The sequence below is a fragment of the Stegostoma tigrinum genome, chromosome 14, assembly GCF_030684315.1.
Source record: "Stegostoma tigrinum isolate sSteTig4 chromosome 14, sSteTig4.hap1, whole genome shotgun sequence".
In the NCBI taxonomy this organism is placed as follows: domain Eukaryota; kingdom Metazoa; phylum Chordata; class Chondrichthyes; order Orectolobiformes; family Stegostomatidae; genus Stegostoma; species Stegostoma tigrinum.
The window spans coordinates 66119532-66147255 of NC_081367.1; the positions used below are offsets into that span (position 1 = coordinate 66119532).

A 27724-nucleotide genomic window follows, 5' to 3' on the forward strand; every position below is an offset into this window, starting at 1 on the left:
TTTTGTCTTCAGTGAGTTGTGATACAGAGTTCTGTCCAGACAGTGCTGGAATGTCAGGCTTTTTGTGGGCTCAAACACTCAATGGTTCCGCATTCAGGATCATTCCTGAAGGAGAGCTACACCGTCAAAGATGCTTCAGCGAGAGTAGGAACTGCAGATGCTGGAGAATCTGAGATAACAAGATGTAGAACTGAATGAACACAGAAGGCCGAGCAAAATCATATCAGCCAGAAAGCTGACGTTTTGGGCCTAGACCCTTCTTCAGAAAAATGAAGAAGGGTCTAGGCCTGAAATGTCAGCCTTCCTGCTTGACCTGCTGTGTTCATCCAGCTCGACACCTTATTATCTCTATTAAAGATGCAGCGTTTTCAAATACAATATAATTCAGTACAGCACACGAACAGGCCCTTTGGCCCACCAAACCTGCGCTGATTCCTAACCCTTATTTAGACCTGCGACCTATTGCCCACACAAGGTTTCTATCCCTCTGCTGGCCTCCTGTTCATGTGTCTGCCTAGGTACGCCTTAAACATCACTAACATTACTGCTTCCACCACCTCCACAGGCAGTGCGTTTCAGGCACCTAGTACCATCTGTGAGAAAACCATTCCCCACACTTCCCCACCCCCACCCCCCCACCTCTCACCTTGAACGTATGCCCTCTTGTAGTTGACCCTTCCACCTGGGAAAAAAGCCTCTTGACTATCCAACCTATCTAAGCCTCTTTTAGTTTTGTAGATCTCTGTCAGCTCACCACTTGGCCACCATCTTTCAGGTGAAAGCAATCTGGAGTTTATTCAACTTCTCCTCATAACTAAAACCCTCCAGACTAGGCAACGTCCTGATAAAGCCTTCTCTGCACCCTCTCCATTGCATCCATGTCCTTCTGGCAGTGTGGTGAGCAGAAACGCATGCAATATTCCAATTGTGGCCCAACTAAAGTTTTATAAGATGAGTCATCCAACCGAGGTCCTATCTGCCCTCTCAGCTGAATGTACAAGATCCAATGGCACTACCTTCTTTTCCCCCCAAAAGGCAGGGGAGTTATCCTCAAAAAATCTTGGCCAATATTTATCTCTCAATCAACATCAGATTATCTATCATGGACACTCTGCCCTTTGTGGCTTTCCTGTGTCCAAATGGCTACAAAATTTCCTAGGTTACACAAAAACCACACTTCAAAAGGATTTCATGGCTGCCTCGAGATGTCCAGTGGTCATGAAAACACACTATACAAACACAAATACAAACACACAAATCAAATTCAGGCCTACATAAAATCTTAAAGAATAGGATTCAACACCTCAAGTCTCTCCTAGAAATCAATTAGATCATGGTTGATCCACCCCAAACCTTGACTCTTCTTTTATGCCAGCTCCTCACAGCCCATAACCCCTCAATATTTTCATAAGTTAACTACTTCCTTTTTAAATATTTCTGGTGATCTAGTTTCCATAACTCTCCGAGGTAGGAAATTCCAGTGATTCACAGAGAGCAAATCCCTTCACTTTTCAGTTTTTAAATGAGTGACCCCTCACTCTGTCACTGCGTTCCCTAGTTCAAGTTTCCCCCATTAGTGGAAACACTTCTCAAGGTCCACCCTGACACCCTCATAATAATGGTTTATACCCATTATTCAATAATAATGCACTTGTGTTCCAACTCCCAAAAAGGCCAATAACTGCTAAACTAAACAGACCCCCAGAGGAAAGAAATCCAATGGGCAAGATATCATTTCTGAAACTTTGACTGTCACAATCAACTTAAGTTAACATAACTCAAACATGAATTGCGGGCCGACATTTCCAGGCACAGGTAACACCAACAAAATACACATCTGAAAGCTTTCTTTAACTCAGATAATTTGAGTCCCCCAGGAGTACAGAATCCCCAGGTACTCCGTTCTCAAACCTTGCTTTGCTGTGGTTAGGGTTTCAAAAGCCGACCAGTCAGTCTCGTCAAATCCAAAATTTCCTGTAAAAATAAATGGAAGGAATTGCAGATGCTGGAAATCAGGAATTGCTGGAAAAGCTCAGCAGGTCTGGCAGCATCGAAAGAAATCGGAGTTAATGTTTCAGGTCCAGTGACCCTTCCTCAGAGGTGATGATAGCTAGGGAAATGGTTTATATGCAGAAGATAAAGTTCAGGCTGGAGGTGAGGGCGAAGGCTAAGGAGGAAACGATACATAGGGATAGAACCCAAAGTTTCCTGTTCTTGTCTTTAGCTCTCTGCATCTTCCAAGTGTAAAACGCACTTAGCAGCACAGACTCTGGTCTAATCCCAGAGACCTGCTTCAGCGCCAGGATTTGTTCTACAACGCAGATTCTCTTCTGAACTACCCAAACCAAAGAAAACTGCAATAGCGGAGAGGTTTGCTTGCTGCCTGGTTGTTTCTAACAACCAGGGTGGCACGGTGACTCAGCGGTTAGCACTGCAGCCTCACAGCGCCAGGGACCCAAGTTGAATTCCAGCCTCAGGTGACTATCTATGTGCAGTTTGCATGTTCTCCCTGTGTCTGCGTGGGTTCCCTCTGGGTGCTCTGGTTTCCTCCCACAGCCCAAAGATGTGCAGACTGGGTGGATCGGCTGTGCTAAATTGCCCATAGTGTTCAGGGATGTGTGGGTTACGGGGGTTGGGTCTGAGTGGGATGCTTCAAGGGGTGGTGTGGGCTTGTTGGGCTGAAGGGCCTGTTTCCACACTGTAGGGAATCTAATCTAATCTAACTGCCTGCCGTAAAGACAGTCGAGAAACAACAGCAATACCTTTCTACTTGCTTTGCTGCTCAAACCTCTGTTCACACAGAAATTTCTTGAAACTTACAGATGTCATAACCAGGAAAAAAAAAAGAAACTGGAGACTGATTAGTTTCACTTTGGTTTTCACCTAAAAAAAATTTGTTTTCACCTAAAAAAACAGACATTGCACAAAAATAAAATACATTCCTGAATGCACGCAGGTCATCACAACTTCTGGTCTTCGTTAATTCACTGAAGTAAAAGCTGAACAAAAGGACAGGCGCTTCCTGGCTAGTCCATGAGGTTGAGGACAGGGTGGAGGAGTGAATAAAAATCTTATTTCGGTCTGCTATCTTCTGGGAAATGATTGAACAACAGCATTATCCAGACTGACAATTGTATTATCTGCTTATTCTGTCAGCCAATTTGTTTGGTGGGAAGAACAAATGTGTGGTCACCGTAAACAGGAGCTAAAGAAAATGCACAAGTGGGCAGTGCTCCCATTTGTCCTCATCACACACTGAAAGCTGACAAAACAGAGCAGAAGCTAGTGTTTCAGAGATCGCTAGTAAGAGAGACTCGAAGATTGACAATACAATGCAAATAAAATATTAATTGTTGTAACGTTGGGTGAAATATTTATGAATTGGAAGGCAGGAAATTAAAATTTGTTGGTAAAAGTGATAGTGGAAATAAAAGCAGTATGTGGTGCTTTCAAACAAAAATTGTGCTCAGTCTGTGTTTGAAGTTGCGCGTACTGTAACAGAGAGCCAACTGTTATCTGAGGTGAGAGCGAACTGCTGGCTGAGAAATAAGCATCAGCTCTCACCAATAAAAAAAAATCACTTGCTCTAAGAAAGCACCATCTTAACCAAAGGCACCATGGCACTTCTAGCTAAGGGTCTTTACAGAGAAAGCATCCCCGACAGCAGAAGAAAGACATTTGCAACTTAAGATAAAACAGAAAAAAGGGTGAAGAAGGGAAAGTGTTCCAGAAGACACAGTCAGGGCGAACTTGGAGATTAACTTTTAATTTATTGCTGTCTTATTAGTTAGGTTTGTATAAGTGAGACTTGTGTTTATTTGAACAGCAGTCCAGTACAGTTTAGTTCAGTTAGGGAATAGATAATACTGAGGGGGGAGCTGTTTGGTTTGTTTGTAACTCTGTTAATGTGTTCAGCGTTAGGGTTAAATAAATGAATTATTATTAGTTATTTATAAAGTGGATCAGAGATTTTCTTTCTTTTAACCACGCTATTTAACAGATTACAAGGGGAAATGTGGGCTTCCCTGGGTGTTTCAAGTTATTAGAAGGGAACCTCAACACCTGTCATAACAGATTGGGGTAACAAGGCGTCCCACAAGGAGCTCAAACAGTTCATCCACTTCAGCAACACCTTCCACCCCAACCTTAAGTTCACCTGGACCATCTCTAAAATCTCTCTCTCCTTCCTAGGCCCCTCAGTCTCCATCTTGGGCAGCCACCTAGAAACCGCTGCCCATTTCAAGCCCACCTCCTCCCACCCACCTTCCTGCAAAAATTCCATGCCCTATTCCCAATTCCTTCACCTCTGCTGCATCTGCTCCCAGGATGAGGCATTCCACTCCTGTACACCTCATTTTTCAAGGACTGCAACTCTACCCCCCTCCCCCCCCGCAGTGGTCAAGAATGCCCGCCACCGTGTCTCCGGCATTTCCTGCAACTCATCCCTCACACCCCAAAGCCGCAATAACAGCCAAAAACAGAATCCCCTTCATCCTCCTGATCCAGTAGATCATCCTCCAACACTTCTGCCATCTGCAATCTGACCCCACCACCAAAGACATTTTTCCCTCCCCACCCTTATCTGCCTTCCAGAGAGACCACTCTCTCCGCGACTCCCTTGTCCGCTCCACACTCCCCTCCAGCCCCACCACACCCGGCGCTTTTCCCTGCAACCGCAGGAAGTGCTACAGTTGCCCCCACACCTCCTCCCTCACCCCTATCCCAGGCCCCAAGATGACTTTCCACGTCAAGCAGCTGTTCACATGCACATCTGCCAATGTGGTGTACTGCATCCAATGTAGCCGGTGTGGCTTCCTCTACATTGGGGAAACCAAGCGGAGGTTTGGGGACCGCTTTGCAGAACACCTACGCAAAAAACAACTGCACCTCCCAGTCACAAACCATTTCAACTCCCCCTCCCATTCCCCCGACGACATGTCCATCCTGGGCCTCCTGCAGTGCCACAACGATGCCACCCGAAGGTTGTAGGAACAGCAACTCATATTCCGCTTGGGAACCCTGCAGCCCAATGGTATCAATGTGGACTTCACAAGCTTCAAGGTCCCACTCCCCCTACTGCATCCCAAAACCAGCCCAGTTCGTTCCCGCCTCCCTAACCTGTCCTTCCTCTCACCTATCACCTCCTCCCACCTCAAGCCCCAACCCCATCTCCTACCTACTAACTTCATCCCGCCCCCTTGACCTGTCCATCGTCCCTGCATTGACCTATCTCCTCCCCACCTACACTCGCCCTTCCTGGCTTCATCCCCGCCTCTTCTACCTGTCTGTGTCCTCTCCACCTATCTTCTCCTCTATCCACCTCCTATCTGCCTCCCCCTTCTCCCTATTTATTTCAGAACCCCCTTTCCCTCCCCCATTTCTGAAGAAGGGTCCAGGCCCAAAACGTAAGCCTTCTTGCTCCTCTGATGCTGCTTGGCCTGCTGTGATCATCCAACTCGAAACCTTGTTATCTCAGATTCTCCAGCATCTGTAGTTCCTACTGTCTCTGATAACAGATTGGGGCTTGTGTTTTGGTTTAACTATCAGAGGGATTTAATCGACTTCTCCTTCCTGACATAATTAATGTGAATGTTTCCCTGTCCATTTGGAATTTTTGATACTGTTTTCAACTTTATGAAAATGCTTTAGGACAGAGGCCAGTCAACAGTGCTGTCATGTAATTTTGTAGCATCATTACCATTTCAGCATCAAGTGTTTGTATCGGATGTGATAACCCCTCCTGGGCATTAGTTTTTAAATCTACCAGAAGTGACAAATTTCATCACAAGTCACAAAAGCACCTTTCTGCTGCGAGATAAGCCATAACTTTCAGTTTTACTATTCCCACACACAATCTCATTTTTTTTTTGTAAGTGAACCCATCTAATAAGTTATCAAAATAATCATTCTAGGCTGTTTTTCGAAGTTGCCTGGTGCGCTATGCCAAACCAGACAGTGCTAATATGTATACGTCATTTATTGTCAAAACAGGAGTGGTAAACACGGAAAGGTTCACTGCACTTCCTGTCTTATTTTCTCCTACCGTTGTATGAATAAGCGATTGATCGATTCCTGTCAGCTTTCCATTCCTGAGAAAGGTGAACCTCCTGAAATGCTCACTTCAAAAAGATTTAACTGAGGTGTAGATATTATAACAGCTCAGAATCTACAACGCACCTTTATGCCAGAAGGTAGGACAAGGTCAGCATTGGTTTATTGATAGGTGCAAACACGATAGGCCAAGTGGTCTCTTTCTGTGCCATAAACATTCGATGATATAATGTAGTCAAATATCCCAAGGTCCTTCACAAGTGTTCACTGAAACAAACCAAGCCACACGGAACAGATGACCTGAACAGCCAGGTTTTGCGGAGTGCCTTAAAAGGGTACGGGGAGGCAGAGTTAAGAGAGTTGTTTCTGCAAGGAATTCCAGAGCAGTGGGCCAAGAAAATTCCACTTATGCTGAGAAAAGTCTCTTTGTCAGCCAGCACAATTTGAGATGCTTCATGATCCAGCTAATAAACCAGCTAAGTTATGAGCATGCATGCTGGATGGAGGATAGTGTAGGGAACTGATCACAGAGATTGCTGGACCAGAGAGAGTGTTCAGTAAGGCAGGTACAGCCTGTACTTTTGTTTCACTTAGTTAACAGCTTCACTATCGTTCCAGGCTTTTGCACTTTCTTGGATGTGATTCCCTCCTTTTATCCCACTCGCCAAGTGACCTGTGTAAACCCGTTGCACTGAACACAAAGTATTTGTTTAAAAACACGTACGCTGCTTCAACATGGCACTGGACATTATTGTAAACGTTGGTTTCTGCCAGAACAATGTGGGATGTTGTGGGTAGATTTGAGATCATCAATCTCCCATCTACTATTGCTCTAACACCAAGTACAGTGGCGCAGGAGGGGCAGCTTGAGGTGGCTACAGCCTCGCTGGTTAACGCAGCAATCAGGTCCTCCCAGGAAGTCTCCTTTACATCCAGACAGGCAGAACTTAGCTTGAGATGTCTGTTAACCCTTTATTCCTTACATAAGAGATAACTCTAATTTCCAATAGTACAGCACTGAATGGTGGTGGGAGAGCGAAACTATTCATACAAGGTGGCACTGGGGAGAAATCAAGAGCGTACACAAAACGTGAAGAATTTTGCCAATTGATTTAACACATACAATATAGTGTCACTGGCGAGACCAGAGATAAAGCTTTTGCCATGTTCCTTCTGTCTATGGCACCATCTCTCAGTGGTACTCACTGGGCAAAGTCTCAGTGTCTGCTCTCATGGCCCTAACCATTCATTCCCTCCAAATTCTCTAGTTACTGTTGCTATCTCTCCTGAACTTCAATCCCAAATCCTGACTGACAGTCCCTGGTCTTAAAGGGCAAACACCAACAGATGACCAGCAGCTGCAGGCACACCGAAAGATCGTAGAATCATTCGGTGCATATGGGGCTCTTCCGCCCATCAAGTCTGTACTGACATGTGAGAAACCTAAACTCCAACTTAATCCCATTTACCAGCATTTGGTCCATAGCCTTGAACGTTATGATGTGGCAATGTCCAAGATGACGACAGAGTAGGTCCGCTCGGGGCTCCTCTGCTTACCAGGTCCTTTATCGCTTCTTCCTCTTTTATCCCCCCACTCCTCTTCCCCATTCTTCCCTCAGTCCCTCCTCCCCTATCGCAGGTGTGAGGGGACAATCTTTACCTAAGTAACCCCTGAACACATTCCTGTTTTTAAACTTATTTTCAACTATGTCATTAAGCAACTACTTTTATCCCTCTTCTGTATCCAAGAATTTGGGGCGACATAGTGGCTCAGTGGTTAGCACTGCAGCCTCACAGCACCAGGGACCCAGGTTTGATTCCAGCCTCGGGCGACTGTCTGTGTGGAGTTTGCACATTCTCCCCGTGTCTGCGTGGGTTTCCTCTGGGTGCTCCGGTTTCCTCCCACAGTCCAAAGATGTGCAGGTTAGGTGGATTGGCCATGCTAAATTGCCCATAGCCTTCAGGGGTGTGTGGGTTATAGGGGGATTGGTCTGGGTGGGATGCTACAAGGGGCAGTGTGGACTTGTTGAGCCAAAGGGCCTGTTTCCCCATGGTAGGGAATCTAATCTAATTGTATCTAGGCACTTGTGCCTAAGAGATAATAGGAACTGCAGATGCTAGATAATCCGAGATAACAAAGTGTGGACCTGGATGAATACAACCAGCCAAGCAGCAGAGGAGCACAAAAGTTTACGTTTCGGTCCTCGACCCTTTGTCAAAAAATGTACCTAAGATGTCGCCATGAGGTGGCAGACACTGTAAATGTTTTTTGCTGTTCTCCTACAATGTGGCATGTGTGACAATAAAAGGAAGCTGTACATTGTGTTATGTATTGCTCATCCAAATCAGTTTAAAGGATGTGAGGCATCCCGCTTCCAGCGCCATCCCAGGCAGCACTGTCACCGATCTCTGATTGAAGTCTTTCCTCACATCCTCCCCAAACCTCCTACCCTTCACCTTGAACCTGTATCCCCTTGTGTCTGACTCATTACCCAAGGGGAACAGCTGCTCCTCACCCAATTTGCCCATGCCCCTCATCCTCTTGTACACCTCAATCAGCTCGCCCCTCAGTCTTCCCTGTTCCAATTAAAACAACCCAAGCCTATCCAACCTCTCCTCATTACTTAAATTTCTCATTACGGGCAGTATTCTGGTAAATCTCCTCTGCATGCCCTCCAGAGTAATCACATCCTTCCTGTAACGCGGTGACCAGAACTGCACATAGCGCACTTGCTGTGGTCTCACCAAAGTTCTATGCAAAACCAACATGCCTTTCCTCTTTTTGTAATCTAAGCCTCGATTGGTAACGGCAAGTTCCCCATGTCTTTGTCACCACCCTAACTAACATGCACTTCCACCTTCAGGGCTCTAAGGATAAACAGTCCAAGGTTCCTATGTTCCACCTTGTGACCTCCTTGTATCATCGCCAATCATTGAATACTTGCTTGTCAAGTTATTTTCCTTCCAAAGTGCATCACCTCACATTTTTCAAGGTTAAATCCCATTTGCTACTTATCTGCCCATTTGACTTACCCATTTATATCTTCTTGCAATCCAAGACACTCAATGTCACTGTTAGCCACCTGACAGATCTTTGTGTCATCTTCAAACTTATTAATTCAACACACCCCTCCCCCACCACAACACAGTTATCTGTCATTTATATAAATGATGATTAATATTGGGCCCACTACAGGTCCCTATGGTATGCCACTGGTCAATGGCTTCCAGTCACCAAAGCAACCCTTCTGTCACTGTCCTCTGTCTCCTACAACTGAGCCAATGTGAATCCAAATTATCAAATTACCCTGTATTTTGACCGTGTCAAAGGCTTTGAAATCCACATAACCTGCATGAACTACACGCCCATCATTTACACACGAGGTCTTCTCCTGAAAAAAAAAATGCAATCAGATTTATAAGGCACGACCTCTCTCTGACAAAGCCATGCTGACTACTGCAGAAGCGATCATCAGGACGTTATCTGGAATGAAAGATCTCAGTTATGAGGCAAGACTGGAGAGGCTGGGTTCGTTTTCATTGAAGCAGAGGAGGCAAGGCGGGGTGGGGTGAAAAATGTGTTTGAGGTATACACTATGAGAAGCATAGACAGCCTTGTCCATGAGAATCTTTTCCTCAGGGCAGATGTATCTAAGACCAGAGGACATAAGTTTAACATGAGGACTAAGTGGTCTTACAGGAGGTCTGAGGATATTAAATTTTCACCCAGAGAGTGGGAAAAATATAGAACATGCTGCCTGAGAGCGTGGAGGCGGCAGGAACTCTTGCAACATTTAAGCCGCCTCTGGATAAGCACTTAAAATGCCAGGGCATCGTTGGCAATGGACCAAATGCAGGTAAATACGATTAGTGTAATTTGGCATTTGTGGCTCAGCATAGACATGGTGGGCCAAAGGGCCTGCTACAGTGCTGTACGGCTCTATAACTTCATCTGCTTAAAGAATGTTCTGATGAAAGGAGAAAGAGCTGAAATGCTATTGTTACTTCTTTGTTCACAGCTGCTGCCAGACCGATGGAGTATTTCCAGAATCCTCTGCTTCGAATTCAAATTAGAGACATAAAATCCATAAAACACACAGTTTTCTTTACTTTGAAAAAAGGATAAAATGTCTCTTTGATAGTTAGTCAGCCAACCTGATGAGCTAACCTCTCCTGATGAGTCCTGATGAATGGTTTCAGCCCACAACATTAACTTTACTGATCCACTGATACTGTCTCACCTGCTGTGCTTTTCCAGCCTCCCACCTACAGGCTCTGGCTTCCAGCACCTACTGTTAGAGTACTGATGTCACCCTACTGTTTCCAATGCACACCAAACCTTCCAGTTTTCGAGGAACTGAGTAACTGTTGGCTGAAACGTGGTCACAGTCCAATTGCCACTGACCAAAAACAAAGACACTAATAAAATAAAAAATACTGAGCACCTTTTAATTTAAAAGGGGTGGTATGTTTACTTTCTTTCAATGACTACCACCTTATCCAACTAAACTTCAAAACCACGAGCAGCTCAAAGCCTCTGTTGGTACTCCGAACTGTTCCAGATTTCTGGAACAAACACAGAGGAAGTACTGGAGAAACTCAGCAGGTCCAGCAGTATCTGTGGAGAGAGAAAAAGAGTTAATGTTTTGAGTCTGGTGTGACACTTCTCCAGAATAAAAAAAAAACAAAGTCATATCAGACTCACAATTAGTTCCTCTCTCTAAAGAAGCTGCCAGACCGGCTGAGTTTCTCCAGCACTTTCCCTGCCTTTCTCTGCTTACAAATCCATCTCCAGCTGCAGGGAATGCAGGAGAACAACATGAAATGTTTCCAGCTCATGGTTTTCTCTCCTTCCAATCACAGCTCAGTGGTGATACATTCACCTCTGAGGGGGAAACTGGGGGTTCAGGCCCCCTTCAACTTTGTTCAGGAGGTTTGATCTCACATTCTTACTGCAGTGCTTGAAGGTATTCTGCCCTGTTGGAGATACCGCCTTTCTGTCAATAGATGAAACGCAGGCTCCATCCATCCTTCCCAGGTGAATGCAAAGATCTCATGGCACTATTTTAATGAGGAGCAGTGAAGGTATTCAAATTGGGATGGCCAATATTAACTCATAGCTCTATGTCAATGTCACTAAAAAATATGCTTTACTTTTTGTCGAAATCAGCCGCTATATTTCTGACATTACAAAACTGACTACACTTGAAGATTATTTCAGTAGCTGTAATGGGTTTTGAGATGTCTGGTGATAATTAAAAGGTGCTGCACAAATTGAAGCCATTTTCACTTCTTTCTCATTTAAGGAATTCACATGAGCACAAAAAGGAATAGACAGCTTTGTTACTGGGTTTGAAAATGGTGTGTTGGAGGAGGTTCATGCAAAGTATAAACCACTGGCACGTATACCCTCTGGGCAGAATTGCCTGTTTCAAAAGCATTCACTTCAAATGTTGCTATCTAGTTCTACATACTAAACACTCTGAGTAAGGAAGTCTCTGCCTACTAATTATTGATTGAAAAGCTCAGCAGGTCTGGCAGCACCTGTGGTGAGAATCACAGTTAACATTTCAAGTTGTGTGGCCCTTCCTCAAAACTCAACAAGACATATAAAAGGCATTCTCATTCTGCAGACAAGACCAGAACCGGGGGCCATAACTTGAATATAGCAACTAGTAAATGCAACAACATATAGTTGGAAACCAAAAGAAGAGGATGCTGCAAATCAGAGGCAAAAATATAAATTGCTGGATAAGCTAACAGGTCTGACAGCATCTGTGGGGAGAAACTGAACTTAACATTTCAGATCAAGTGACCCTTCCTCAGAATGGCTGTTAATGTTAACTCAGATATCTCACCTCTGATGCTACTGTACCTGCTGAGCTTTGCCAGCAATTTCTACTGTTTTCTCTGATTTACAACATCTGCTGCTCTTTCGGTTTCTACCGATTAATTGTTACATTTACTAGTTGTTATTTTCAATTTATGGTCTTGTCCACAAAATGAAACCAACTTCTCTGTGTTTTATTGATCAATCTCTTTGAAAATCTTAAACCACCTCAGGTTTCAGTCTGATGGAAGGGGAGTTCCTACCAGCTCGACCTTCTGGCACATACTAACAGGCATCGCAAACTGCACACAGCATCTCACCGCAGCCTAAACAAAAACTTTATTGGACAGATATCAAAGGCATTATTTTGGATTATGTCAGAGATAATGGGAACTGCAGATGCTGGAGAATTCCAAGATAATAAAATGTGAGGCTGGATAAACACAGCAGGCCAAGCAGCATCTCAGGAGCACAAAAGCTGACGTTTCGGGCCTAGACCCTTCATCAGAGAGGGGGATGGGGAGAGGGAACTGGAATAAATAGGGAGAGAGGGGGAGGCGGACCGAAGATGGAGAGTAAAGAAGATAGGTGGAGAGAGTATAGGTGGGGAGGTAGGGAGGGGATAGGTCAGTCCAGGGAAGACGGACAGGTCAACGAGGTGGGATGAGGTTAGTAGGTAGCTGGGGGTGCGGCTTGGGGTGGGAGGAAGGGATGGGTGAGAGGAAGAACCGGTTAGGGAGGCAGAGACAGGTTGGACTGGTTTTGGGATGCAGTGGGTGGGGGAGGAAGAGCTGGGCTGGTTGTGTGGTGCAGTGGGGGGAGGGGACGAACTGGGCTGGTTTAGGGATGCAGTGGGGGAAGGGGAGATTTTGAAACTGGTGAAGTCCACATTGATACCATATGGCTGCAGGGTTCCCAGGCGGAATATGAGTTGCTGTTCCTGCAACCTTCGGGTGGCATCATTGTTTTGGATTATGTATTCATTTTTGTGAGTACAATGATAAACTCTGGGCAGTAAATAAAATTCCATTTCAGTGCAACATCAGGTATTCTATACTTTTCAAAAAAAAAAGGTCAGTAATGGTCACCATTACTGAATCTAGTTTCAAATTTTAGAATATTATTCCATTCTGAGGAAGGGTCATCGGGCCCGAAACATTAACGATGATTTTTTTTCTTCACAGATGCTGCCAGACCTGCTGAGCTTTTCCAGCAACTTCTGTTTTCGCTCCCAATTTACAGCATCCACTGTTCTTCCAGTTTCTATTTGGAATATTCTTAATCAATTAAATTATTTAAGTGCAGTTAAATTCCGCCAGTCGCCTTGGTGGAGTTTGATCCCACATTCGCAGACTCATTCTGAAGAAGAGGAAAACAAACTGGAGAAACTCAGCAGATCTGGCAGTGTCTGTGGAGAGAAAGCAGGGTTAACCTGCTGAGTTTCTCCATACATTTGCGTTTTTGCTTCAGACCTTCAGCATCTGCAGTTCTTCATTTTATTTTTCCACTTTGAAGGAGGCTCACTGGACTCGAAACATTGACTCCACTTCTCTCTCCACAGTCGCTGCCAGGCCTGCTGAGATTCTCCAGCAATTTCTGTTTTTGCGTGTTCCTCTAACCTAGAAATATTTTCACTACGTCATCACCTCCTTGAATTTTTCAGGAGAGTTTCTTGAAATGACTATAATTGAGTTAGATTATTTAACCACATGAATTGTTTCCTGTACATTAACACTGACAGGAAGCTATGATCAGTCAACTTGATGTGCAAATTGACTAACAGTAATGGAAATATCTTGACTGCATGCTCTATAATAAACTCTGCAAAGTCATCGGTGAAGTTTAACTGGTCAGATACCATAGCTTCAGCAGGTAAGTACAACTTTATGTAATGTAAATGCTACTAATCACTGTCTTTATGTTGCCAAAACTAAAGCTAAACATTTCACCAAAACCACTGCTAATTGTGCAATCATAATACTTATCGTAACATGTTACAAATCAGATAGGGAGGCAAGCTCTTTCTTAAAAAAAATGCGACAGCAGCACTTTGGACTGAGATAACAAGGTGTAGAGCTGGATGAACGCATCAGGCCAAGTAGCAGAGGAGCAGGAAAGCTGACATTTCAGGCCTAGACCCTTCTTCTCCTCCTCCTCTGGTGCTGCTTGGCCTGCTGTGTTCATACAGCTCTACAATTTGTTATCTCAGATTCTCCAGCGTCAGCAGTTCCTACTATCTCTGAAACAACTTTGGGCTGTGCTGATTTCACGGTCAATGAGAAAGCAGTTTTTGTTTTAGCAAGCTTGTTGTCACAGAGCCAGGAGGTTGTGTTCAAAAGAATATGATTAGAAATGAAACACAGGAGGGCTGTTCTTTTTTTTTCGCTAAATTGTTAGGAGCAGACTTTGCAGCAACCACGAACTAAAAAGATTTCACCCAAAGGAAAATAATACCAGTTCCCTTTTTGAGGGAAAAAGGATTTAACTCGATTGCTACTTCTCTATCTCCGCTCAGTAAACCTAAAGAATAAGACTGCACTTTTTAAAAGAAATCAGCTAATTACCTCCAGAAATTCCTGTACAAAACAATGCGTAGAGACAACGACTGAAAGAATGGAAGCAACAAGCTGACTAACATTCAGTTTCAGAAATTAAATATTTCAAGTAAAACCGATTCCTCCCAATCACAGAAAGGGCCCTAACTCAGATGTTGGTCTGTGTTTCCAACTGTTGATGGACGTGCTGTGTACTTCCAACTTTTTTTGTTATTGCTCTTCTTTTAATGCCGGTGTAATATTAAAACTTCCCGCAAAATTCAAATCTGTAAGATTTAAGTTAATGGCAACCAACCATATTGGACCAACACAAGTCAGCAACAGCTTCAGAAATTCAGTCTGTTGTTTATCCATTATATGCTGCCTTGCCTCAGTCATACTTTCAGATTTAAAGCCACACCAGGAGTTCGATTGCAGGCCAGAATTTGAACTGATAAATGCCAAGATTTAATTTCAGCCAAAACATACAACTTGAAACCAATTCATCCCTTCGCTCAAGGCCAAAGAAAAGACCACAAATCTTGAGCAAAATGCGCAGCCAGTTTTTAAACCATCGGAGAGATTGCTGCTTTTCATTTTAAACGTAGGGAAATGGCAGCCCATGCTCTACGCAGTTTACAACTACTTTTAAAATAGATTACAACAGCTAAAATGCATCCGGGTGGGTACATAAATACGGAGGGTTTCGAGAGACACAGGCCAAATGCTGGCAAACGGGACTAGGTCAGATTGGGATGTCTGGATTGGAAGAGTCGGTTTCTGTGCTGTATGACTCTTCATGGGCATCAGGGTTAAAGCAACATTTAAAGACTAAAGCTGAGCTTTACACTAATGCACGGTGAAAAGTTTTGCCTATGGTTGTTGCTCGTCCACCTGTGATTCATCCTTCTGCATTGTCATGGTCTTGAGATTCTATGACTGAGCTGATATCTGAGCAAGTGCCCTTGATGATTTATCTGCTGAGACTTGAGAGTGTGCTTGGAGTTTAGTTGGGGTCTGTGCGGATCTTCTAGACAACTCATTTCAGTGAGATCTGGGTTACTGGATGGATGCAGTAAGTGCACATTGATTAAATGGGACATGTTGAGAGGTTCCACAAACTCTCTCTTTAGGCTGATGAACAGTGCACAGAAGTTCAGAAAATGCGTGGATATAGAACAGGAAGAAAGAAAAACAAGTGAGCAACAAGGAGCTTAGCAATTTCTAATTTTGGACTTGGCAGTTCACTTTTCAAAGTAAGTGTTCAGACTTGTCGGAAATGAAAATCTGTTTCCCAAAATGGGATCCTCTTCAAATTAAGTAATCTACACAGAGTTATTCTGTGTAAAATAGATAGATAAAAATTTTGTTGACAGTAAACAGCAAAAGAAAAAACCCACAAAACCACTCCTTACTGACCGTATTCTGGCTCAAGGCCAGCTATAGAACTGTGGATCACAGAAGCAGGGCTGCATTATCATATAGTTCAGTGTCCAACGCATACACCTTGGATGGCGCTCTGCTGAGAATATGGGATCTGCAACGGAATAGAAGATATATTCTCTTCTACAACTTCGTCAGAACATTCATGAGCAGAAGCTGAGGAGGATTAAACTTCGTCTGTGTCAATTTCTTCTATTTTCCTCTTTGCTGTTTTAAGTAGTTTCCTGCACACTGAGTCGACTTTCTCATGGTTTCTCATTGTGTCAAGCATTCTGAGTATTACAGGATTGTTTGCCTGCCGCAGAACAAGAGGTAGGTTTCTCATGTTCTCAATTCCCCTCGCTTTCTAAGATACTGAGTCACAGAATCTTACAGCTCATCTCATGCCTTTCCTGTCCATTTGAAAAGAATGCCCCAGCTCCTTTGAATATCCTGACGATTTTGCAATTTTTTTTCCTGCTATTATTCATCCAATCCCTGTTAGAAAATTGTAGTTGAGATGGCTTCCGTCACTCTTTCAGGATCTTGCGATGGTTGGTTTAACATCTGCAGGCAGTTTGCCAATAACTACGCCAAGCAGCAGTTCTTCACCTTAGGTCAGAGCACGAAGCCTGGCAGCCTAGGCGGCTGTGCAAAGCAAGCATAATCATACCCCCAGAAAATTAATATCTTCCATGATTCTAGTCCAGGGTCAGAAAGACTGTCTGTCCTGTCAACAACCACCAATGGTGCGAACTAGTAAACACAATAGCAAGTCCAAATAATTCTGGTGCTGTTCTGGTTTGCGCAGCCTGCGCTACAGAAGCAACATAGAACATAGAACAATACAGCGCAGAACAGGCCCTTTGGCCCTCGATGCTGCGCCGACCTGTGAACTAATCTAAGCCCCTCCCCCTACACTATCCCATCATCATCCATATGCTTATCCAAGGGCTGTTTAAATGCCCCTAATGTGGCTGAGTTAACTACATTGGCAGGCAGGGCGTTCCACGCCCTTACCACTCTCTGAGTAAAGAGCCTGCCTCTGACATCTGTCTTAAATCTATCACCCCTCAATTTGTAGCCATGCCCCCTTGTACAAGCCGACATCACCATCCTAGGAAAAAGACTCTCACTGTCCACCCTATCTAATCCTCTGATCATCTTGTATGTCTCTATTAAGTCCCCTCTTAGCCTCCTTCTCTCCAATAAGAACAGACCCAAGTCCCTCAGCCTTTCTTCCTAAGGCCTGCGCTCCAGACCAGGCAACATCCTGGTAAATCTCCTCTGCACCTTTTCCAATGCTTCCACATCCTTCCTGTAATGGGGTGACCAGAACTGCACGCAGTATTCCAAGTGAGGCCGTACCAGCGTTTTGTACAGTTGCAGCATAATATCACGGCTTCGGAACTCAATCCCTCTACCAATAAAACCTAATACACCATAAGCCTTCTTAACAGCACTATCAACCTGGGTGGCAACTTTCAAGTATCTATGTACATGGACACCAGGATTCCTCTGCACATCCACACTACCAAGAATCTTTCCATTGACCCAGTATTCTGCTTTCCTATTATTCTTCCCAAAGTGAATCACCTCGCATTTATCTGCATTGAACTCCATTTGCCACCTTTCAGCCCAATTCTGCAGTTTATCCAAGTCTCCCTGCAACCTGCAACATTCTTCCACACTGTCCACCGCTCCACCAACTTTAGTGTCATCTGCAAACTTACTAACCCATCCACCAATGCCTGCGTCCAAGTCATTTCTAAAAATGACAAACAGCAGTGGTCCCAAATCAGATCCTTGAGGCACACCACTAGTAACCGGTCTCCAGGCTGACTATTTTCCATCAACCACCACTCGCTGCCTTCTTATAGAAAGCCAGTTTCTAGTCCAAACTGCTAAATCTCCTTCAATTGCATGCCTCCGCATTTTCTCCAATGGCCTACCACGTGGAGCCTTATCAAAAGCTTTACTGAAGTCCAAGTACACCACGTTAACTGCCCTTCCCTCATCCACATGCTTGGTCACTTTCTCAAAAAACTCAATGAGGTTTGAGAGACACGACCTGCCCTTGACAAATCCATATTGACTATCTCCAATCAAATTGTTGCTTGCTGAATGATTATAAATCCTCTCTCTTATAATCCTTTCCTAAACTTTTCCTACAACAGACGTAAGGCTCACTGGTTTATAATTACCTGGGTCATCCCTACTGCCCTTCTTGAACAAGGGCACAACATTTGCAATCCTCCAGTCCTGTGGTACTAAACCTGTAGACAATGATGACTCAAAGATCAAGGCCAAAGGCTCCACCACCTCCTCCCTAGCTTCCCAGAGAATCCTCAGAAAAATCCCACCTGGCTCAGGGGATTTATCCACCTTCACACCTCTAGAATGGATAACACCTCCTCCTTACTAACCCCAATCCTTTCAATTCTAGTAGCCCGTAACTCAGTCTTCTCCACTAAAATATTATCTGTTTTCACTCAGGAAAAGGACAAGAAATATTTGTTTAGCACCCCTCCGATCTCCACAGGGTTCACACACAAGTTCCCACTTCTGTCTTTGACTGGCCCTATTCCTACCCTGGTCATCCTCTTATTCCTCACATACCTACAGAAAGCTTTAGGGTTCTCCTTCATTCTACCTGCTAATGACTGCTCATGTCCCCTCCTTGCTCTTCCTGACTTTAGCTGGGAAGGATTTAAAGAGAATTGGTAACTTTCCATCGCCTCATCTGAACCATTTTGTTTCAACATCACATAAGCCTCCCTCTTCAACTTAACAAGAGATACAATTTCTTTAGTAAACCACGGTTCCCTGACCTTATCACTTCCTCCCTGCCTGACAGTGACACACCTCTCAAGGACATGCAATATCTGTTCCTTAAACCAGCTCCACATTTCGATTGTCCCCATCCCCCGCATTTTGCTAACCCATTCTATGCCTCCTCAGTCTTGTCTAATCACATTAAAATTGCCTTCCCCCATCTATAACTCTTGCCCTGTGGCATGTTCCTATCCCTTTCCATTGCTAAACTAAACATAACCGAATTATGGTCACTGTCTCCAAAGTGCTCACCTACCACTAAATCAAACACCTGGCCTGGTTCATTATCAAGTACCAGATCCAGCGTGGCCTCCCCTCTTTTCAGCCCTTCGACAGTGTGTCAGGAAACCGTCCTGCACACATTGGACAAAAACTGATCCGTCCAACGTACTAGAGTTATAGCGTTTCCAGTCGATGTTAGGGAAGTTAAAGTCTCCCGTAATGACCACCCTGTTCCTTTCACTCCTGCCCAGAATTGTTTTGCCAATCCTCTCCTCCACATCTCTGAAACTTTTCGGGCGCCTATAAAAAACTCCCAGCAGTGTGGCCGCTCCTCTCCTGTTTCTGATGTCACCCTTACCACCTCAGTAGACGAGTCCTCGTCAAAAGTTCTTTCAGCCACCATTATCATGTCCTTGACTAATAAAGCCACACCTCCCCTGATTTTTATGAAATATCTAAACCTTGGAACCTGCAACATCCATTCCTGACCCTGCTCTATCCACGTCTCCCAAATGGCCACAACATGGAAGTCCCAGGTGCCTATCCATGCTGCGAGCTCACCTACCTTATTCCAGATACTCCTGGTGCTGAAGCAGACACACTTCAAACCAGCTTGCTGCCTGCCAGCACACTCCCGTGACAGTGAAATCCTGTCCATGTCCTCTGAAACGTCAGCCTTCCTGCTCCTCTGATGCTGCTTGGCCTGCCGTGTTCATCCAGCTCTACACCTTGTTATCCCATGTATTTATCCCAAAGTGTTTTAAACAATGCAATTTGTAGCCGCATCCACCACTTCCTCAAAGTCCAACCTGCATGCGAACCACACTATTTTGAAAAATATCTGCTTCTTACGTTTTTTTAAATCTCTCTCCTCTCACCCTATCTTGAAACCCTACCACCCTAGAGAAACAAATACCTGTCATTAACCCTATCTTTACCCCCCCCATAATTTTATAAGCACCAATAAGGTTGCCTCTCAATGTCCGACACTTCAGTGGGAAAGAAGCCTATCCAGCCTTTCTTTATAACTCAAACCTTTCATACCCAGCAACATCCAACTTAAGACAAAGTGTGGAGCTGGATGAACACAGCAGGCCAAGCAGCATCTTTGAAGCACAATAGCTGACGTTTCGGGCCTTGACCCTTCATCCCATCAGCTTTTGTGCTCCTAAGATGCTGCTTGGCCTGCTGTGTTCATCCAGCTCCACACTTTGTTATCTTGGATTCTCCAACATCTGCAGTTCCCATTATCTCTGATCGCAATTTTCACATCCAACTTAATCCCATTTCCGGGCCATGTCTGGTCAGTTATTGCAGTTCTCAAGTGCAGCTAGAAATACTTCTAAATGTTATGATGAAAAAAAATGTAAATAATTTTATCCAGTTTTCTTTTTTGGCTTTACATTAAAGAGGAGAAAATCATAATTCACATATTTGGAGGGTTTCCCATTTGCAACATCATAATGGAGATCTTGGAGACAGTAAGGACTGCAGACACAGGAAGCTAGAGTCAATAAATGTGAAATTGGATAAGCACAGCAGGTTAGACAGCATTCGAGGAGCAGGAGCATCAACGTTTCAGGCCAAAACCCTTCAAAACGTTGACTTTCCTGCTCCTCAATGCTGTCTGACCTGCTGTGCTTTTCCAGCTTCACATTTATCGTTCATAAGTGGGAGGTACGCCCAAACTACTACTCAGTTGTAAATAACAGGCAAGGCTTTGCTTCTTCTGGGAGATACGGGTACCGCCAGTCAAATTGCCTATCCCTAATTACTGCCAGGAAACTGATGGTGACTGATTCACCTTCTTGCACAGCTGCAGTCTTTGGGTTAAAGGGACACTTGCAATGCAGTGAGGAAACTTGTTACAGGATTTGACCCAATGACAGTGAAGGAGCCACAATATGGAGATGCCGCTGTTGGATCCGGGGGGGGGGGGGGGGGGGGGGGGGTGTGTGCGCAAAATCAGACGTTGCACAACAGCCGGATATAGTCCAACAAATCTGTTCAACAATTTTTTTTGGCGGGGGAGGTGAAATGTGGGATTGCAGGCTGGCTGGCATTTCTTGCCTAACCCTAGTTGCCCTTGAGAAGCTGGGGTGAGCTAGCTTTTTGAGCCGCCACAGTCCTCTTGCTGTGGGTTGACCTACGATGCCATTGGGGAGAGAATTCCAGGATTTTGACCCAGCAACAGTGAAGGAACGGTGATATATTTCCAAGTCAGGATGCTAAGAGGCTTGGAGAGGAACCTGGATGTAATGGTGCTCCCATATATCTGCTGCCCTCGCTCTTCTAGATGGAAAAGGTTGTTGGTTTGGAAGGTGCTGTCTGAGGATCTTTGGTGAACTTCTGCAGTACATCTTGTAGATAGTACACACTGCTGCTACTGAGCGTCGGTGGTGGAGGGAGTGGATGCTTGTAGGTGTGGTGCCAGTCAAGTAGGCTGCTTTGCCCTGGAAGGTGTCAAGCTTCTTGAGTGCTGTTGGGGCTGTACTCATCCAGGCAAGTAGGGAGTATTCCATCACACTCCTGACTTGTGCCTTGACTTCAGCTCTGAAAGATTATGATTTTAAATAGATCTGTTGGACCATGACCCAGTGTCGTGTGACTTTTGACAATTTAAGGAACTGTGGTACAGCTCCCGGTCGTTCAGGTGTTCAGTTTGGAAGGGAACTGGCAGCTCGTGGTGTTCCCATTCACTTGCTGCCTTTGCCCTTCTCAGCAGCAGAGGTCACAGGTTTGGAACCTCGTATCTCAGACTTACTATTGCTTTTGATATTCACTCACTGTTCTTTTCACTTTTGTTTTGGCTCTAGCATTAATATTGCAGCAGACAGAAACGCAAAAGGAAGAAGGAACCACACTGGGAACTATTTCACTGGATAGTACTGTGGCAAAAATCATAGGCTAATTCAGTAACATTCTCTATTACCAATTTTGATGGCTACCTCTTCAGAAATCGCCACAACTGAGAGTGCAACAAACTATCTCAACGCAACAAACCATCAGAGTAACCTTTGTGTCACTGTCTCACACGGATTCGTAGTATTTCTCATTATTGCTTATACAGTAATATGTATAAGCGGATTCATTCTCAACAGCCTAGCGTTTTGGGTGTACTTCTGTCACATCCCCAGCAGCAATTCCATTATAGTCTATTTAAAAAATCTGGTCATAGCCGATTCCCTCCTGGTCCTTTCGCTTCCAATAAAAATCCTCAAAGACAGTGAAGCCATTCCCACTGAAATCCTGAACAACATTTACTGCAATTTTGTGGCATGCATCTTCTATTTGAACATATATTCCAGTATTTGTTTTCTTGGATATATTGCAGCAATCAGGTACCTAAAAATCGTCAGGCCACTCAAAGTACATGCATTTCAAAATCTGAAGACTGCCAAATGCCTTTCCTTGGGAACGTGGGGTGTTCTCATCTTCGTCGGAATCCTTTTCACGCTTCTGGTAAATATGGAAAAGCAATCACTGCCAGCGAACTCTCGCATTTGCATAAAAGCCGGTCAGGGTCGGGAAACTATATACGCGTTTTCTCACGTTGCTGCCCTGATCACGTTTGTGTGTGTGTTAGTCGCACTGTGTTTCTTCTATGTTCAAATTTCATTGCAACTCCACCGACCTCCTTCTACACAGTCACTGATCAAGCAGACCAAGGCAAAGAACAACATTCTCATTTTGCTCGTGGTGTTTATGGTCTGCTTTGTGCCCTACCACATTGTCAGGTTTCCGTACATTTTGAGTCAGACCAACTTTATTGAAGACTGCTACTGGAAGACGATTTTGTACTACGCTAAGGAGTCTTCCCTCTTGCTGTCAACCCTTAACTCGTGCTTTGATCCAGTGATCTACTTTCTGTTTTGCAAAGCATTCAGATCAAAGCTGGGCCTGGATAAAAATGCAGAGGACATAGAGCTCTATGAAGTTTCAGGCCCTGCTAACAATTCAAATATTGCACTCAATCACTCCCCTCATTGTCATGTCAACAGTAAGAGGACCAAATTTTAATTCTGTCCTAAATATCACAAACTCTTCTTGGCAGAATGAAACATACTAGGCCTGTCAACACCATTGCCTCAAAAAAAAAACACATACAAGTGGATTCATCATGAAACCAAACCCAACTTGGGGTTACAGAAGTCCACAGCACAGAATAAGGCCCTTCAGCCCACTGACTTTATAACATACAAATAAGATGAGGTCTTTTAGCCCGGGAGGCTTTGTCATCATTCATTAAGTTCTGCGACCTAACTTCAATTTTGAAAAACCTAAATCCTTAAGCTAAAAAAAATGCCTAGCTTTTTCAAACTTGAAATGTAAAAAACTCAATCTTCGTACACTGTCATCAATCCACAGTTTAAAGTTGCAAACAAATAATCAAGAGAAGTTTTAAGACATAAGGCCAGCTGAGGGAATAAAAAACCACAACTCAATGTTTTTAAAAAGCTGAATAAAAAGTAATTTAAATTTGTTATAAATACATTAAAAGGGGAAGTAGTTAACCAGAGAATGATTAGGGTTCTCTCGGTGACTCCCTTGTCCCCTTCACACCCCCCTCCAGCCCCACCACATCCAGCACTTTCCCCTGCAACCGCAGGAAGTGCTACACCTGCCCCCACACCTCCTCCCTCACCCCCATCCCAGGCCCCAAGAAGACTTGCCACATCAAGCAGAGGTTTATCCGCACATCTGCTAATGTGGTATACTGCATCCGCTGTTCCCACTGTGTCCTCCTCTACATCGGGGAAACCAAGCGGAGGCTTGGGGGCCACTTTGCAGAACACCTCCGCTCGGTTCGCAATAAAACAACTGCACCTCCCAGTCGTGAAGCATTTCAACTCCCCCTCCCATTCCACAGATGACATGTCCATCCTGGGCCTCCTGCAGTGCCACAACGATGCTACGTGAAGGTTGCAGGAACAGCAACTCCTATTCTGCTTGGGAACCTTGCAGCCCAATAGTATCAATGAGGACATCACAAGCTTCAAAATCTCCCCTCCTGCTTCCGTATCCCAAAACCAGCCCAGCTCGGCCCCGCCTCCCTAACCTGTTCTTCCTCCCACCTAGCCCCTCCTCCCAAATCAACCCCCAACCCCATCTCCTACCTACTAACCTCATCCCACCCCCTTGACCCATCCATCCTCCCTGGACTGGCCTACCTCCCCACCCACACTGACCTTTATTGGCTCCATCCCCTGGCCCCTTTAAATTGTCTGTCTCCTCTCCACCTATCTTCTCCCATATCTATCTTCTTCTATCCGCCTTCCTCTCTCTCCCTATTTATTTCAGAACCCCCTTCCCCTCCCCAGATTGAGAAGGTTAAAGCACATGGAATTGAGGGAAACCTGGTGAGATGGATCAGAAACTGGCTCAGAAACTGGCTTAGTAATAGGACACAAAGGGAATGACGGGAAGACAGTATCCGACGGTGTCCCACAAGGATCAGTGTCGAAACCTTCAGAGATAGTAGGAACTGCAGATGTTGGAGAATCTGAGAAAACAAGGTGTAGAGCTGGATGAACACGGCAGGCCAAGCAGCATCAGAGGAGGAAGGCCGACGTTTCGGGCCTAGACCCTCCTTCAGAAATTTTTTCTGAAGAAGGGTCTAGGCCCGAAACGTCAGCCTTCCTGCTTCTCTGATGCTGCAAGGCCTGCTGTGTTCATCCAGCTCTACACCTGGTTATCCTAGCACTGAAACCTTTATTGTTTGTTATATACATAAATGATATAGATGAAAATGTGGGAGGAATGATGGCCAAATTTGCAGATGGCACCAAGACTGATATCATAGAACCACAGAATCCCTACAGTATGGAAACAGCCATTCGACACATCTAGTCCATACCAACCCTCCAAAGGGCATCTTGCACATTGAAACATAGAAAGCAGTAACAGGAGTTGACCATTCAGCCCTTTGAACCTGCTTTGCTATTCAATATAATCACGGCTGAACCAGATTTCTTCCATACCCTTTGACTCATTATCCCACTTACTATAATCAAGCTGCTTTTTGAGAATATTTCATGTTTCGGCCCCAACTGCTTCCTGCGGCAGCAAATTCCACAGGCTCATGACTGTGAAGACATTTAACTTCATCTCAGTCCCAAATGGTCTATCCTGTATCCTTAGGTTATGACCCTGGTTCTGAAAGTGGAACTATTTTGCAACATTAAGTCCGTAGATCTGTTCCTCTTTCCAGCACAATGATTCCGGTGTTACACAATTGCAGAAATTCTTCCAAACAAAATTAAAATTGATGTAACAATATCTATCGCATCCAAAATTAAACGGGTCAACAAAAAGTTAGTTTCCTCTGACATTTTGCCTCATTTGTGGTTCACTGGTTTTAAGTTGAAATAATTCTTGAAGCTCATGAGCCTACAAATACAATTTCATATTTTACAATTTAAAATTTTCACTCTTTTGATGTGGATCTCCTTTGTTTGACACACTGGTAAATGGAAATAAGATATTTAGTCCATTGGAACAACTGGTTAAATAAAATGTTATCCATGTTTGTAATTTAAACTTTGCGTCACTTGGCGATCGATCACATCCGAGGCTTCCAAAGGACGCATTACAGAACTGTTGCAGTATCGGTTAGGAACTGGAAAAAAACTCAATAAAATCCAAAAGAACTGCCGATGAGTTAAATCAGAAAGAAAAACAGAAACTGCTGGAAAAGCTCAGCAGATCTGGTGGCATCTGTGGAGTGAAATCAGATTTAACGATTTGGGTCCAGTGACCCTTCCTCAGAACAAGAACAGTCGCAAAGTGATTCATATTGATAGGAGAAAAAAAATTAAATCGAGGAAAGGCGGAATAAAGAGTATGACTCGTTATAAAATAAAAGGTGCAGGTGAGGAACAACAGCAGGTGATTCAGCGCTTTGAGCCTGCTCCACCATTCATTGAAATCATGGCTGATCTGTAGCCGAACTCCACATTTGGCCCATATCTGCAAATAGATAGCTTTGCTTAACAAAAAATATCAGATTTAAAACTAACAACTGATCCTTCATACCATTTGTGAAAGCAAGTTCCAAACATCTACCACCCTTTATGTGTAGAAGTGCTTCCTAACGACTTTGCTGAAGGGTCTGGCCCTTCTTTTAGACTATGCTCCTAGTTCTAGAATCCCAACCAGTGGAAATAGTTTATCTTTATCTATTCAGAGACAAGCAAGAACTGCCGGTGCAGAAGTCAGAGATAACGCAGTGTGGAGCTGGAGGAATACAGCGGGCCAGGCAGCATCAGAGGAGCAGGAAAGCTGGCCTTTCCGGTTGGGACCCTTCTTCAGAAACCAGAAACGTCAGCTTTCCTGCTCTTCTGCGTTCCTCCAGCTTCACACTGTTATCTTTATCTAGCCATTCTTTTAGTGGTGATATGTTGAAGACTTCAATCAGATCATCCCTGAGACTTCTAAATTCCAGGGAAAACAGACCTTTTTCTTTTTAAAATGATTTCACCTCTTAATACCTGAAGTCCAGGCATCAGGGGGCAGTGGCTGGTATCATCATTGGACTCTTAATCCAAGCAACATTCTGGGGACCTGGGTTCGAATCCCACCACAGCAGATGGCGGAATTTGAAATCAAAAGAAGAAAAAAATCTGGAATTAAGAGTCCAATGATGACCATGGATCCATTGCCAATTATTTGAAAAACCCATCCTGTTCAGTAATGTCCTTTAGGAAAGGAAACTGCCATCCTTACCTGGTCTGGCCTACATGTGACTCCAGACCCACAGCAACATGTGACTCTTAGCCGCCCACTGGACAATTGGGAACGGTCAATAAATTCTGATTTAGGCAGTGACACTATCATCTCGCAAGCAAATAGAGAATGAAGGGGGATTGTTGCAAATCTACACTGTACTCCCTCCATGGCCAATATGTCCTTCCTAAGATGTCCAGATCTGTTCTGGGTACTCTAGTGAAGTCTCTTCAGAGTTACGTACAATGGCAGCATAACTCCTGCATTCTTCTATACCAGTCCTCTAGGAGTCAAGGTCAGTATTCTGTGGGGACACATGCACTAATTGCTCAAGGTGGCAGCAAATGTCAACAAAGTACTTTACAAGGCATTTGGGACCCCTGGCTTTAAAAATAGACACAGGGTACAAAATATGATGCAGCCTCAACTGGAAGTTGTCTCTTGTTCTGAGCTCCTCCCCACTTTAGAGAGGGCATAAAGGTATTAAATATAGTGGAGAAAACACAGCTAAGTGTTATCCCAGGAATGACACACTTCAGGTCTACGGATAAGAATGAATAAGAGATAGGGCTGCTCTCCTTAGAGAAGAGGACATTAAATGGAGTTTTGTTAAGAGCTTTCAACATGACAAGGTGTCTGGATTGAGAAATATTCTTCTAGTTAGCAAAAGGGTCAAGAGCTGGAAGACACAGAGCCAAGGTGAATGGCCAATGAGGATTTGATTACTTTTTTTAAAGAACAAAAACTATAGCGGGTGGTCAGGATCTGAAATGCACTGCCTGAGAATCTGATGGAAGGAAGATTCAATGAAGGCCTTTGAAAGCATGCTGGAAAATTATCTGAAGAGAAAAGTATTGCAAATCCATGGGGAGAAGATTGGTAAATTGGGTCTAGGTGAGACGATCTTCCCAACAGGAAGACAGTGGCTGAAATTTCTCTGCTTTAATTATTGTATAAGATGACTCTGACCTGCAGATCACTAGAGACCCAAAATGCCTTGTGGAACATGGGGAAATACAAAACTACAAAAGATTGCAATCCACCTTGTAAAACATCCAATTATTCCCTTGCAGTTGCCCACACATTCAAGTGTCTGTCAAATCCA

At 44.2% G+C, this 27724-nt stretch overlaps 2 protein-coding genes across 5 annotated transcripts in view; one reads left to right on the forward strand and one right to left on the reverse strand.

Annotated features, from left to right (window-relative positions):
• LOC125457561 (mediator of RNA polymerase II transcription subunit 12-like protein) overlaps positions 1-27724 on the reverse strand; it is a 568603-nt gene that overhangs the window by 300478 nt on the left and 240401 nt on the right. The window lies entirely within an intron of this gene.
• LOC132210516 (P2Y purinoceptor 14-like) lies at positions 21835-22914 on the forward strand. Its single transcript, XM_059650926.1, has one exon. The coding sequence runs from the start codon at positions 21835-21837 to the stop codon at positions 22912-22914; it is 1080 nt and encodes a 359-aa protein (XP_059506909.1).